The 14,865-nt window shown below is 47.3% G+C and overlaps 1 protein-coding gene across 1 annotated transcript in view; it reads left to right on the top strand.

Annotated features, from left to right (window-relative positions):
- The first annotated feature begins 403 nt into the window (after window positions 1-403).
- The window catches only part of YY1 (YY1 transcription factor), a 31,756-nt gene continuing 17,294 nt past the window's right edge, over window positions 404-14,865 (top strand). The window contains exon 1 of the mRNA XM_082448273.1: window positions 404-1,888. Within this exon, the coding sequence (XP_082304399.1) occupies window positions 1,216-1,888 (673 nt within the window). The 5' untranslated portion in view covers window positions 404-1,215. The remainder of the gene's footprint in view (window positions 1,889-14,865) is intronic.

Below are 14,865 nucleotides of genomic sequence, written 5' to 3'. Positions count from 1 at the left end.
AAGGATAACGGACATCCTCCCAACGGTGGACCTGGGGGCTCCGCGCGCCGCTTCCGCCCGCCCCGCCCCGCCCCGCGTGCAACCCACCTGCGCTCGGTCCCGGACCCAGCGGGGAACGGGGACCAGGTGCTCGCGGCGATATATGCAGACCCGCGGGCGCCGGCGGACGTTTCCCTCCGCTGCCCGCCCGCCCACCCTCCTTTGTTCGCCTGGCCCTCCTCCCTCACTCGGCCGCCATCGCCGCCCGAAGCTAGGCGTCAAGAGCGAACGCCGCCCGACACGAAAAAGGAGGCACAAGCGTTTCTCGTCAAAGCAGACTTTATTGGGGCGCCGGGACCGCCCCGCGCGCGCCGCCCGCTCCCCCTCGCGGCCCCCGGGCCGCCCACCGGCCGGGACCCTGCGTTCGGCCGGCCCCGCCCTGCCCCGCAGGCCCCCTCCCCCGCGGCGCCGGGGGCCGCGCGGACGGCTCACCGGCTCCAAGGCGGCGGCTGCAGCGTCGACGCCCCGCTCCCGAGTGCGGCCCGGGCCCGGGGCGGCGGGCTCCGCAGCTGCGGCACCGCGAAGGGCGGGGGCCGCGCGACTCGCGGCGGCGGCGGCGGCTGCGGCGCGCTGACGTCACGCGCAGCGGCAGCCAGCGCGCGCGGAGGCCGTCCCCGCGGCCCCAATCCGGGAGGAGCCCGGGTTGAGTGGGCGGGGCCGCGGCGGCGAACGGGCAGATCGATTGGCAGAGGAGGAGGAGCGAGAGAGCGAGCAGGCAAGTAGGAGCGAGGCGGGGCGGGCCGAGGCTGCACGGAAGTCTCGCGAGGCCGAGCCTAAGCGGAGTGTGGCGGCGGCGGCGGCGGCGAGATCTGGGCTCGGGGTGAGGAGTTGGTATTTGTGTGGAAGGAGGCGGAGGCGCAGGAGGAAGGGGAAAGCGGAGCGCCGGCCCGGAGGGCGGGAGGAGGCGCGGCCAAAGCGGGCGGCCGAGGCGCGGCGGGGCGCCGGGGCGAGCAGCGGCCGAGCGAGCGCGGGGCGCACCGAGGCGAGGAGGCGGGGAAGCCCGCCGCCGCCGCCGCCGCGCCCGCCCCTTCCCCCCGCCGCCCGCCCCCTCTCCCCCCGCCCGCCCGCCGCCTTCCTCCCTCTGCCTTCCTTCCCCACGGCCGGCTGCCTCCTCGCCCGCCTGCCCGCAGCCCCGGAGCTGAGGCCGCCGCGGCCGTGGCGGCCGAGCCCTCAGTCATGGCCTCGGGCGACACCCTCTACATCGCCACGGACGGCTCGGAGATGCCGGCCGAGATCGTGGAGCTGCACGAGATCGAGGTGGAGACCATCCCGGTGGAGACCATCGAGACCACGGTGGTGGGCGAGGAGGAGGAGGAGGACGACGACGACGAGGACGGTGGCGGCGGCGACCACGGCGGCGGGGGCGGCCATGGGCACGCGGGCGGCCACCACCACCACCACCACCACCATCACCACCCTCCCATGATCGCGCTGCAGCCGCTCGTCACCGACGACCCGACCCAGGTGCACCACCACCAGGAGGTGATCCTGGTGCAGACGCGCGAGGAGGTGGTGGGCGGCGACGACTCGGACGGGCTGCGCGCCGAGGACGGCTTCGAGGACCAGATCCTCATCCCTGTGCCCGCGCCGGCCGGCGGCGACGACGATTACATTGAGCAGACGCTGGTCACCGTGGCGGCGGCGGGCAAAAGCGGCGGCGGCGGCTCGTCGTCGTCGGGCGGCGGCCGCGTCAAGAAGGGCGGCGGCAAGAAGAGCGGCAAGAAGGGCTACCTCGGCGGCGGGGCCGGGGCGGCGGGCGGCGCGGACGCGGGCAACAAGAAGTGGGAGCAGAAGCAGGTGCAGATCAAGACCCTGGAGGGCGAGTTCTCGGTCACCATGTGGTCCTCAGGTGAGCGCCGGCGCGCGCCGGCCCCCGGGATGTTTTTGTTTTGAAGGGAAGCCATGTTTTATGTGTGTGATGGGCGCCGCCATCTTCTTCGCGGGGCAAGTATGGCGGCCCCAAAAGATGGCGGGCCGCGGCGGGGGCGGCGGGCGGCGGCGCGGCGAAGATGGCGGCGGAGGTGCGGCGCCGCCCGCTAGGCCGCAATGGCGTAGTTTCCTCGGGCGGGGCGGGGAGGGGCGGGGCGTGCTCGGCCCACAGTCGGCCCGGGTCCCGTTGTCCGCGGAACCCGGCCGGCCGCGAGGCCGTCTCCCCGCGAGGCCCGGGGGCGCGGGAGGGCGTTGGCGGGGCTGCGCGGCCTGGACCTCGCGCCCGGGCCGCCGTCTTTCCCCGGCCTTCCTCTGGGGGGCGTCGCTGCCCCGGCTCCGCCCCCGCCCCTTCCCAGAGCCTCAACTGCTCCCGGGAGGCGCCTTCCGAGGGGGGCGGGGGCGCCCGCCCGGCCCTCCTTTCGCCCGCCCCGCGCGCAGGCCGGATCCTGCCCGCGGCCGCGCTCCCCGCGCTCGCCTCGCCTCGCCTCGCCTCGCCTCGGCGGGGCGGGACTTGGGCGGCACGTCGAGCTCGCGTGTGTGCGGGCTCGGCGTCGGCGGGGCCTGTCACCGCGCTGCGGCGAGGGCCTCGCCTCTGCTCCCCCCGCGGCGCCTAGTGAGAGGGGCCGCGGGTTTTTGCAGATTGCTCTCAGTCCTGGGCGTTTGGGGGAGTTTTCTTTCCTTTCTTAAGTATTTGGCTTTTTGCAGGAAGGCTGGTTAGTTACACAGCTAGGAACGTTCGCCACTAAGTTGATCAAATCAAGTAAAGTTGCCAGATGCTTTTTACTTGATAGAAAACTTCTTATTTTTCCCGTGAAAAGAAGGATTCTGGAAAGGGTCTTTCTACTGTTTTAGTACTGCTTTGAACGAGGGCCAGAAAAAATATCTGGGGCAGAAGAGCCTTATCTGCATATGTAAATCTTTTTGTTTTTACGTCGTAACTGGTGTTTTCAAGTCGTTATCCTATTATCTTATCCACAGGCTATCTTGTTAAATTGTTGGAATAGTAAATAGACTGAGAATAATCCTGCGGTAACTAGTTAACCTAGTACCTGTGATAATTGGATTTAAGTGATAGAATACTTTAAGCCATAGTTACTCCAGCGCTGTCCAATAAATTCTCACAATTGGATGGGGCTTCAAAATGTGGTGAACGTTGAGTATTGAAGCGTTGTTAACATTCTCAGGAACGAATGAAATAGGCGAAAAGTCTGGACGGAGAAGCTGGTCTGGTTGTATCGTATCGACCGAAAGCCCAGGCGGAGGTAACTAAAGCTGGATGGATCTGTGACTCAGGACTGAGCGAAGGAGCGGAGGTTCTGTCAAAATGTAATAGCAAGTGCTAACAGCGCTGCTGTTCTGGATTTCGGAGGGCCTGTTAGAACTGCCAGTACTTTGAGTTTAGCAGGGGCTATAGGTTTCAATGAAACATATATTTGAGTACTTAAAAGGTTATCAAAAGATCCCTTCTGTATGCATTCTGGTAGCGCAGAGTGATTGCACAGTGATCATGTTGGAACTAAAAGCCATGTTTTCCCATTATTAATCGGAATGGAATAAGGGAGGGGTGTTGGTTATTGATGAGTTTGCTGAATTCGGGATATCGTTTGAAATTATATACTTGGGTAAAGATATATTAACCACATAAAGCTATATTTACTTTTTCTCACGGTATGGTCATGTTGGCTTTATAGTAATTAAGAAAACCAGGGTATTTTATATATTCTGCATTTGAGCTTACCAAATTGTTAACCCACTTCTCCATACTCAGAAAACTTGGTGATGTAGGCTTTACTTGAAGTGGTACATATCAGGTTAGCTTAAAAGTCATTATTTTCTCTCTGCAAGTGGTTGCTACAGGGTTGTACAGTTTAGGGGTATTTTAATGTCCATTTCTTTAAAGAGTTACTTGTCTGGCATGTATGGTTGGTATCTTTTGAATGGAACAGCAGAAAGGGAATCTAGTAGTTCTGTAGTAGAGTAGTTACAGATCTGAAAGAGTCCCTAGAGATCTGCTTTTTTTCTTTTCTTTTTATTGACATCATTCCCACGTGCACAGTTCGGTTGTTTTTACTGTATTCAGCAGTTGGTGCAATCATCACCACTATCTAATGCCAGAACATTTTTATCATCCCAGAAAGAAACCCCATAACTGTTATTCCCCACCCCCACCCCCCCAAGCCCTTGGCAACCACTAATCTTACTTTTTTCCTGGATTTGCCTATTCTGGACATTTTGTTTGCATGGAATCATATAATATGTTGCCTTTTGTGTCTGGCTTAGTCTGTTTTCAAGATTTCATCCAAGTTGTAGAATGTGCTTCATTCCTTTTTACGGCTGAGTAATATGCCATTGTAGAGATAAAACAGCAGGAGCTGCTTATTTTTGCAGATGAGAAAAGTAAGGTCTAGTTAAGGTTGAATATGTTTTAATATTTAATTACGGTTTAACTGTGTTTTGAATAGTTTTAATCCTTTGCTTTAAGGCCCATGTTTGTTTTTGCTTTTTTTCCCTGGCATGTAATTAATGAACATTTCATTGTTGCCAGATATAGGGCATAGTATTATGTATTTTTTTTTTCCCTAGATGTTCATCACTATAATTTGGGAGCGACATCCTCATTTGTAGAACTTATTAAAAACTAAACCACTTAACTAAATCACTGGGTCGAGTAGGAAAGCTAACAATAAGAGCTGAGTATTTAAAACATTTAGTTTTGAGAGAAACCTAAGAAGGCTTTCAAATCTTGAGGTTTCAGGTAGTTAGAATTTGTGACCTTCACTCGAGGCTGTTGGTATTTTAACTATCTTTGGTTAGACCAAATATAGAAGTGCTTTGTGCTAGATCGAGTAAAACATCTCAGAGCAGAAAACCATTGACATTAGAATCAGGAAATTGAAAGAAAGTCAAAAAGTATTAAATTTTTTCTCACTTTTATATATTCAGAAAGTTCAGGTTTGCCAAAAATTACTAATCCTAACCATTCTATTCGCTATTTTGCCTTTTTTACCATGCTCTTTATCACTAAGGAGAGATGCCATAAATGTAAATTCCCATGGAGCCAAGCCCAAGAAACCCTCCAAAGTAATCATGTCAACCCCATGACCTACGAAGGGCAGCCTAAGTCATAGAGCCCAATGCCTAACCTGGTAGCTCTGGAAGCCTGGCTTACTGATAAGCCTCGGTGCTGTCAGGTTGCGTCTCCCGATTATTAACCCTCCCTCCCCACCACCTCCAGTCAACAGCTGTCTCCCACAGTAGGAAAAGAAAAATCCGTGTCAGAAGAGGCCACGGCTCCTGACCTACCTACAACTAGCATTTTAGGCTTTGGAAGAGAATGAATAATAATTTTTTAAAGTATGCCAGACTCCTGGGTTGATATTTACAAAAAGCCTTTCTGTTTGTTTTGATGCCTGCTTTAGTAAGATCAGTTTTATTTATTTAAAAAATTATTTTGGCTGCGTCGGGTCTTCATTGCTGCGCGTGGGCTTTCTCTAGTTGCAGTGAGCGCGGGCTTCTCATCGCGGTGGCTTTTCTTGTTGCGGAGCACGGGCTCTAGACGCTCGGGCTTCAGTAGTTGTGGCTCACGGGCTCAGTAGTTGTGGCGCACGGGCCTAGTTGCTCCGCGGCATGTGGGATCTTCCCTGACCAGGGATTGAACCTGTGTCCCCTGCATTGGCAGGCGGATTCTAAACCACTGTGCCACCAGGGAAGTCTGATCAGTTTGTTTTAAGGCTGGGAAATTCAGGGCCCACAACAGGTTATTAGCAAAAACAATTATCAAGAACGAACATTTCCTAAGATCTACGTTCTTTTGTCATCTCATGACCTTCTCTTTCTAGGTGACCAATTTATAAACTGCTCTCACTACTTCCCATGGGAAGAGTGAACAAAAGTGAAAACTTTTTACAGTTTTTAAATCTGAACATTTACCAGTGAGTTGTGTCCTATCGTATTATTGGATAAACACACAAACATTGTATTTTCAAAATGTGGCATCAGAAATGCTACCTGGATGTTGAAGAAAACATTCATGTCATTACTGTTAGCAGACTCTTAGGAAGATGTGGGCAGCTCTTGGAAGTTAGTTGACTCTGTTGTGTAAGGTTGTGCCTTCCTATTTATGGTGTACTTCACAGGTCAGGAGAGGAGCCATTTCCTAGTCCTAGGTGTCTTGTGTTAGTAGGTCCCATTCTGTTTAGCTTTGTGATTAATTATCAGTAACAGCAAGCCCAGTGGTTTCTGGGAATCTTATTAGTAGCAGCATCAAATTTCCCTTTTAGAGGTCACTGACCAGAGATCTGACCTTGGCATATCTTAACTTCTGACCTTGGGATCTTTGTAAAATGACTTGTTGGAGTAGGGGGACCCCAAAAGGCATTTTTCATTTCCTTTACAGCAAAGAAATTCTACTCCTTTCTGAATTCTTATGTGACAAAAGGAAGCAGTACACTCAATTTCTTAAAGAAAACTACCCAATTTTAACATGATCTGGTGAGATAATAGGAACTCTCTTGAGTAAAATTCATAGTAACTATTCAGTTACTTTAGTCTTACAGTGTGGTTTCAGATATGAATAAACATTAAGCTAATGTAAATGGTTGTGATGGGCTCTTTTCTTTCTTGTGTAAGTTATTCCCCTCAAATATAAGAGCTGAGGGGCAGGGAAAGAGGCACTGTTGTGCTAGGGGCTGTTCTGTGGTGTCCGGACCCTGTCTCCTCTCCTAGGAGAGTCGTAAACTTCAGGTAGAATTTCTAGCGTCTCAGAGTATCACACTCTTAAAAACACTCCGAAGTGTCTTTCTCCTTTTCCAGTTCTCAACTCTGCTCCCTTCTTTCCCCTTTTTGTCTTCTAGATTTTAAGCACCCAAAAAAAATAGAAGCTGCTGCCATGACTCCAAATTGAGAGTTGGTTTTTAATTTTTTATTTTGTTGGTAACTCACTTGTAATTTGTAGTAATACATATGGTTATTATACTAACTACGTTTTTATAGATTCTTGACAAGGACTGAATACAGACTGCTGGATTTTACTTCTGGGGATCTGACTGGATCACACACACACTATTCCTTTCTGAATTAGAGTCTAAGGCTTAAATTATGTGAATTCACTCCCTTGCCTAAAAATCCCTCAAGCACAACAGTGTGGATATACTTGATAACCACTGAACTGTAAATTTAAAAATGGTTATTAGAATGGTACATTTTATGTTTTATATCTCCACATACACATCATTATCATCCCAGAGACATACTATTGCATTCAGTAAAATCCAAACTTCTCGTAACCTGCCAGGCCACACATGATTTGGCCCCTGCTTTCCTTCCTGACTTCCTTCCTTGTCCCTATGCTCCCATTATGCTCCAACCTTCCCAGCCTTCTTTCAGTTTCTTGAACTTGTTGCTTTGCACTTACTCTTACCTCTGCTTCCAGTGCTCTGACCCCAGATGTTCACCTTCTTAGTGCCATCTGTTTTTCAAGTCTCAGCTCTCAGAGGCCTACCCTTTCATCCTTTCAAATTAACACCCCCCTCGCCATCATTCTCTCTCAACCCTGTTTTATTTTCTTTGTAGCACCACCTGAAATTGTCTTGCTTTTATCTTTTAACTTGCTGCTTGTCTACTTCCTCTAGAGTGTTAAGTCCTGGGCTGTAACCCTGCAGCCTTAACGGTGGTACAAGGCACATAGAAGATTCTCAGTAAATAACTGAGTGAATGAGTACATGGAATTGTGCTATAAGGCAGATCCTAGCCTAGAGTCCAAAATACCACTCTTACCTATTACTACTTTCAGAAAAGGAGTAGTAAGTGTGAGGAGAGGGTAGAGAAGCATTCCTTTTTTAGAAAAAGCATGGACTTTAGTCAGTTCTAGATTCAAATCCTGGATCTACCACTTACTGTGCCTCTTTAGATACACTACTTGGCATTTCTCCCCCGCCCCGGCCACGCCATGCAGCATGTGGGATCTTATTTCCCCACCAGAGGTCGAACCCGCACCCCCTGCAGTGGAAGCGCGGAGTCTTAACCACTGGACCACCAGGGAAGTCCCACTACTTGGCATTTCTGAGGCTTGATTTCTTCAACCAAAAACTTGAGGTTAATACCATAAAGGTTTTGTTTGAATTGAGGAATGTGACAGTTGCTGGCATGAAACCAGGTACTCAGTAAATGATAGTATCCCTGCCTAAGGTCTCTGCTAGTGAGGAAAAGTGGAAACAGCCTATGTCTGATTTTTTGTTGCTTAGCAATGAATCTCAAGTATTAGCTCTCCCCCATTTCGGTGAAGGTTTGGCTTGATGGCGGTGGTGAGTAGATAATGTCATTTTGGTCAAAAGTTACCTAGAATGGTCAGACCAAAGTTAATGGCCTAAGATGGAAGGTGTGGAGAAACAAAATCTAGCCAACCCACAAATAAATAAATAGGGAAGTAGGTAAAGAAATATGTAAATTGGTGAAAATCAGGATCACAGAAAAAAAGGAAGCATTAGGGTCAACCCTAATGAGCTTCCTGGCAATCAAGATAAATAAGGAAACTATACTACTGTTAGCTGATTCTAAGATAGAAAAACTTCTAAGGGAATCAAACTTTTCTTAGGACTGAATTCTAAAATAAACTGTTTTCTATATGAAGGAGCCCACTGAGTGATAGCAATGCACAGATTCCAGCTAGTATAGTGTCAGATTTCATGTAGTGTCTTGGAGCAGCCAAAAGACTTAAATGTAACCTAATTGAAGGTGATTCTTTACTTGCTTACTATAGTTTTTAAAAGTTTAACATTCTTTAAAAACCATAAGCATAGGACCTACTCTTCCCCTTAGGCCCAGGAGGGAGGGCAAAGTGGAATAAAGGTTTTTTGTTTGTTTGTTTTTTGGAATAAAGGTGTTTTTGCACACCTCTTTTCCAGACACCATGGTTCCCATTTAATGTGTTACCTTGTTTCAGCCTTATATATGATAGGTGGTCTACCCTTTAATAAATAAGGAAACCAAAGAAGGCTCAGTGATAGCAATGAGAGGCCTCTTGAAGGAAAGAGATCTTGATCTGGGCTTTGGAAAGCCCAGATGGGGGATGAGAGGTGGGCAAGAAGGGAAGGAGCGTTGTGTTTGTTCACATACCTTTTATCAGACATTGAATAACATTGCGAGCAAACCAGTTTGGTGGGAGCATGGAGGGCATGTGAAGCTCCACTTTTGAACCTGTGTTCTAGGCCTGTAGAGTGCTCCCAGCCTTTACATTTAGTTCCTTAGTCATTTCTTTTTGACTGTAAATGGTTTGAGTCTCTTTGCTTTGCCTCTCAAACGACTGAGAGTGGCTATAGCTTTGGTAACTTAGAAACTGAATAGCTAAGAGACAGGAACTTATTTATGTACCTTTTTAACCTTTTGAATAGGTCCATGTACAGAAAAAAGAATGTTTTTAAAATGTGAATGAATAGATTGCCCTGCGGAAACAATTCCAAGTGTGCCACCCCATTCCTGGATGATATTGGCTAGAGTTTGTTTTTCCAACACCTTCCATCTTAGGCCTGGTTGTTGTAGGTCATTTGCCTCTAGCCGTAGTGTTAGTGAGCATGGGAATCATCTAATCCACACTTTTGACTAGAAGTTTTCTCAAGATTACATTTTTCCTACCACCCTACTTCTTTGAATCAATGACTTGTTTTCTCAGCTTTTTCCAAACAGGAATTCTGAGATTTCGTTTTCATTTGCTCTGCCCAGTTGCGTTGTATAATCACAATTATAAGTTTAAGTCACGTTGATTATAGAAACCGATTTTTTTGTTTGTTTTGGAGTATAGTTGATTTACTATGTTATGTTAGTTTCAGGCCTATAGAAACTGATTTTGGTGACACTTCTAATGTGGATTAACCCTGTCCCCTTGAAACAATGAGATAATTAACTGAGTCCTACCCTCAAGGAAAACTCCAGAGGAGAATATACAAAACAGATTTTAAAGCAAATTTAGATACTTTGTTTCATGAACATGCTTTACTTTGATGTGTGTTTGTTTGTTTGTTTGTTTTTAATTTATTTTATTTTATTTATTTTTGGCTGCGTCGGGTCTTCGTTGCTGCCCGCGTCGGGTCTTCGTTGCTGCCCGCGTCGGGTCTTCGTTGCTGCCCGCGTCGGGTCTTCGTTGCTGCCCGCGTCGGGTCTTCGTTGCTGCCCGCGTCGGGTCTTCGTTGCTGCCCGCGTCGGGTCTTCGTTGCTGCCCGCGTCGGGTCTTCGTTGCTGCCCGCGGGCTTTCTCTAGTTGCGGTGAGCGGGGGGGGGGGGGGGGGGGGGGGGGGGGGGGGGGGGGGGGGGGCTACTCTTTGTTGCCATGCGCGGGCTTCTCATTGCCGTGGCTTCTTTTGTTGTGGAGCGTGGGCTCTCGGCGCTCGGGCTTCAGTAGTTGTGGCTCGAGGGCTCTAGAGCGCAGGCTCAGTAGTTGTGGCGCACGAGCTTAGTTGCTCCGCAGCATGTGGGATCTTCCCAGATCAGGGCTTGAACCCGTGTCCCCTGCATTGGCAGGCGGATTCTTAACCACTGCGCCACCAGGGAAGTCCCTTGATGTGTATTTGATAATTACTCCATTGCCAGTCACTAGAACTCAGTAACACATATAAGAAAATTGATAATCAGAGCTGATCAGTTAACACCTTCATCCTCCTGTATACAGCGAATCTATTTCAGTAGTAATTCTGAAATGGAAGGAATATAATAATGGCCACTGCAGGCAGTGAAAATCTGTATTTGAATACATATTATAATAGTAAAACATTTTAAAATAAAATTGTACAAAAAGAAAAAATGAATTAATACTTCTCACATTTTTTGAACAAAGAGGGAAGCTTATGTACATATGGTCTGTAAATGCAATATTTGTCTTTTAGTGCATCATAAATTTCTATTTGGCAAAAACTTCTGAAGATTTTCTTTGCAAAAACCAGATAAAATGGCCAAATTATAAACAGTGACATAATTTGATCTGTTGCTTTAATATGTGTCCAGTTCTTGGTGGAAATGAGGCAGACATCTTTGATTTCTTCTGGCAATAGATCCTAGCATCTTTTGTCATTTCTCTAGTAGTCTTCTTTGAAATGTGATTTTTTTTCCCCTATATAAATAGTTTATTTTCTTAAATTTTGCTGTTGAATAGTTAACAACCCTCTGTTTTACAGTTTCTGTGCACTGGTCTTCAAGGAGTTCTCCAAATTAACTTCCATGAAATACAGTGTTTGTTAAGGAATAAGTAAGAAATGTGATGATAATATGAAGTTTTAAGTATATATTATGAAAGCGTACAGTAACCACAGCAATTATTTAGAACTTAGACCAACAAAGGTTTGTTTTGTTTTGTTTTGTTTTTAAGGAAAGAATATCATTGACATTGTTTTTGAAGTGCAAGTATATAGTGATAATCAAAAGCAGACTGACGTTTAATCAGTTTAATTATGGTTTTTAAAACGATGTACAGATCATGCACTTATTGTGTGTACTTCAGGACAGATTGCTTTCACTGTGTGCCACTTTCACTTGGTGTGTCACTGATTAAGATTCTCATTAGACAAAGGTGGTTTTCTCTCTCCATCTGAACATATCTCTTCAGTCTCCTTTGCAAAGTCCTCCTCATTCTCTCAATATTGGAATTACACAGCTTTTGGTTCTGAGCCTGTTCTCTTTCTATATTTTTTTTTATAGATAAGATATATTTCTGCAGCTTTAAATGCAGTTTGTATACCAGTGATTCCCATTATATTTCTCTCCAACCTAATTTCTTCTTATCCCTAGTACGTAGCTATTTTTTACCTCCTTGAGGTCTGTCCACTAGGTGTCGCACAGTTAGCTGGTGGAACCAAACCAAAGTGGGATTCCAGATCCTCTCCTGCAGGTTGTCTCTTCCCCCATTTTCCATCTTAGCTAATGACACCACTGTCCTCCACGAAACACAAACAAGAAACTGAGATGGCATACTTGACATCCCTCTTCCACGCCCCCACCGGTGTGATTCATCACCCAGCCATGTTCATTCCTCCTCCACAATAAAACTTGAATCTAACCTGTTTTGTTTTGTTTTTTTTTTTTAAATAAATTTATTTATTTTATTTATTTATTTTTGGCTGCGTTGGGTATTCATTGCTGCACGCGGGCTTTCTCTAGTTACAGCGAGCGGGGGCTACTCCAGTGCGGTGCGCGGGCTTCTCATTGCGGTGGCTTCTCTTGTCGCGGAGCACGGGCTCTAGGCGCACGGGCTTCTGTAGTTGTGGCACGTGGGCTTATTTGCTCCGTGGCATGTGGGATCTTCCCGGACCAGGGCTTGAACCCTTGTCCCCTGCATTGGCAGGCGGCTTCTTAACCACTGTGCCACCAGGGAAGTCCCATGTATTCTAATTCTTAATCATTTGATTGTTTTCTGGGTACTTTATATTCTTTTTTTATATATATATAAATTTATTTATTTATTTATTTATTTTTGGCTGTGTTGGGTCTTCGTTTCTGTGCGAGGGCTTTCTCTAGTTGCGGCGAACGGGGGCCACTCTTCATCGCGGTGCGTGGGCCTCTCACTGTCGCGGTCTCTCCTGTTGCGGAGCACAGGCTCCAGACGTGCAGGCTTAGTAGTTGTGGCTCACTGGCCTAGTTGCTCCGCGGCATGTGGGATCTTCCCAGACCAGGGCTCGAACCCGTGTCCCCTGCATTGGCAGGCGGATTCCTAATAACCACTGCGCCACCAGGGAAGCCCGGTACTTTATATTCTTGAATGTTGGAACTAAGAACTGATCCTCAAGAAGTATTTCCTCATTCGACTTCAGTTTGTGTCACCCCAAAATTCATATGTTGAAGCCCTAATCCCTGATGCAATGGTATTTGGAGGGTGGGGCCTTTGGAAAGTTATTAGGTTATAAAGCCCTCATGGATGGGGTTAGTGCTCTTATAATAAGAGACAGAAATTATGTAATGTGATGAGAAATGGTGTGTATGTAAGGATACAGCAAGAAAACATCTGATGTCTGGGAACCAGGAAGAAGGGATTCAACGGGCTGGCACCTTGATTTCCCGAACTGTAAGGAATCCATTTCTGTTTAGGCCACCCAGTCTAGAGTATTTTTGCTATAGCAGCCGGAACCGACTGAGACAGCTTCCCTCGCCAGAATGTAAGTCCCATGAGGGCAGAGACCTGGTTTTGTTTCTGCTGCCTAGAACAGTGCCAGGCTCACAGGAGGCCCTCAGTATTACGTGTTGAACTAATACAAGGAATGGTTGAGCCTGTGATTCCTTTATGCCAAGAGTTCAGCTTTCTTTCTGCCCCAGCACACTTGAGACATCATCCTTATCAGTGGCTTGCTCAGAGCAGCAGTGATTCTCAACCTTGCCATCATTCTTGTATTTATTAGAAAGATACAAACAAGAATGTGTCTTCACTGTGAGAAGAAAAATCGTTTCAGTGAAGAAAAATAGCCCCCCTACCCACCAGTTTATTTCGATACCACTAGAAAGTTGATGTGGTAGTAGTTGTGCCTAGGCTGGAGCGATCAGAGGGTAAAGGAATTATCACAGCCCTGAGAAAAGAAATGAGAGAACCTGGTCACAGTGCGGAGTCCCAGCTTTGTAACTTGTGATCGATAACCACATTTCCTGTTCTTTTTTAGTAACGCATCCAGCTGGGTTTTCTTCGGCTTCTTCATATGTAAATGGGTAACCTGGGTTATATTATCAGGTTCTTTCTAGTTCCAAACAAGAGGCCGCTGAGCCTAACAGTAAAGCGTGCAGGTCTTAGAGTTCACCCCTGTTACTCACTAACTGGTTAACCCTGAGCAAGTTACTTAACCTCTCTGTGTCTCTGCTTTCTCTTCTGTAAAATGAACTTGCTAATTTGCCCACTTCATAGGATAATATGTGCAGTGATTAAAATAGTGCCTTCCCAGAAACATTCAATAACATGTCAGCTGCTATTATATTCTGTGGTTCCTTGTAATGACCTATAATGTTCCCTAAAGTGAAGAGCGGTGGGAAAGGAGAAGCATTTAAAGTTTAAAACTGTTGTAGTCTGTGCTTTGCATTGTGAAGCAATTTGATGGAGAAGCAGAAATTTTCAGTTAGCATTGAGAGTTTTGAAGCATTCTATTGAGAGTTTTGAAGCATTCTATTTTCTGCTTTGGTCACCAAAGTGTAGTAGAAGACTGGTTTTGGTCTCTGGGCGCTTCACTCTAGTTTGAGAGACAAGGCCAACAGAAGTTCAAAACAGCATGATTTAGAGTTCATCAATGTTATTATTCAGAAATAATCGAGGAATTCAAAGGTAAGAATCTGAGGTTGGAGCGATGAAATCAGCCAGCCCTTAGAGAATTTTTGAGCTAGACTCCAGAGGGTAGGCTGGGTTTGGAGAGAGGTGATGAGAAAGAGGAAAGGGAGAAACTCCTTATTCTTACTGAATATTTCCTGCCAAGCACTTCTGAATTAACCTGTGTGGAAAACAGGCTGGTTGGAATATAGAGGGCATGTGCAAAGGAGAAATAAAATACTAGATATGGTAAAATGAGACCAGACAGCATAGGACCCAGAATGGTCAATAGGATTTGGTGTCTAGAATATAGGGGACTCATTGTGGGGGTCAGTATTCCTTTTTTTTCTTTTTTTTTTTTTTTTTAACCTGTTGGATTTGTGATGGTATTAGAACATTTAAGTAGAGCTCTCCTACATTCTTTGAATACATTTTTAATTAATTTTATTTATTTTTCTTTGGCTGCGTCGGGTCTCAGTTGTGGCACGCGGGGTCTTTGTTGAGGCATGTGGGATCTTCTGCCGCCGCGCGGGGGCTTCTCTCTAGTTGTGGCGTGCGGATTTTCTCTCTCTAGTTGTGGCACACGGGCTCTCTCATTGAGGCACACAAGGTCAGTAGTTGAGAGGTCCGTGGGCTCAG

The sequence above is a fragment of the Balaenoptera physalus genome (assembly GCF_965194825.1).
Source record: "Balaenoptera physalus genome assembly, chromosome: 2".
NCBI lineage: Eukaryota > Metazoa > Chordata > Mammalia > Artiodactyla > Balaenopteridae > Balaenoptera > Balaenoptera physalus.
This window is presented reverse-complemented; position numbering and strand designations above follow the sequence as displayed.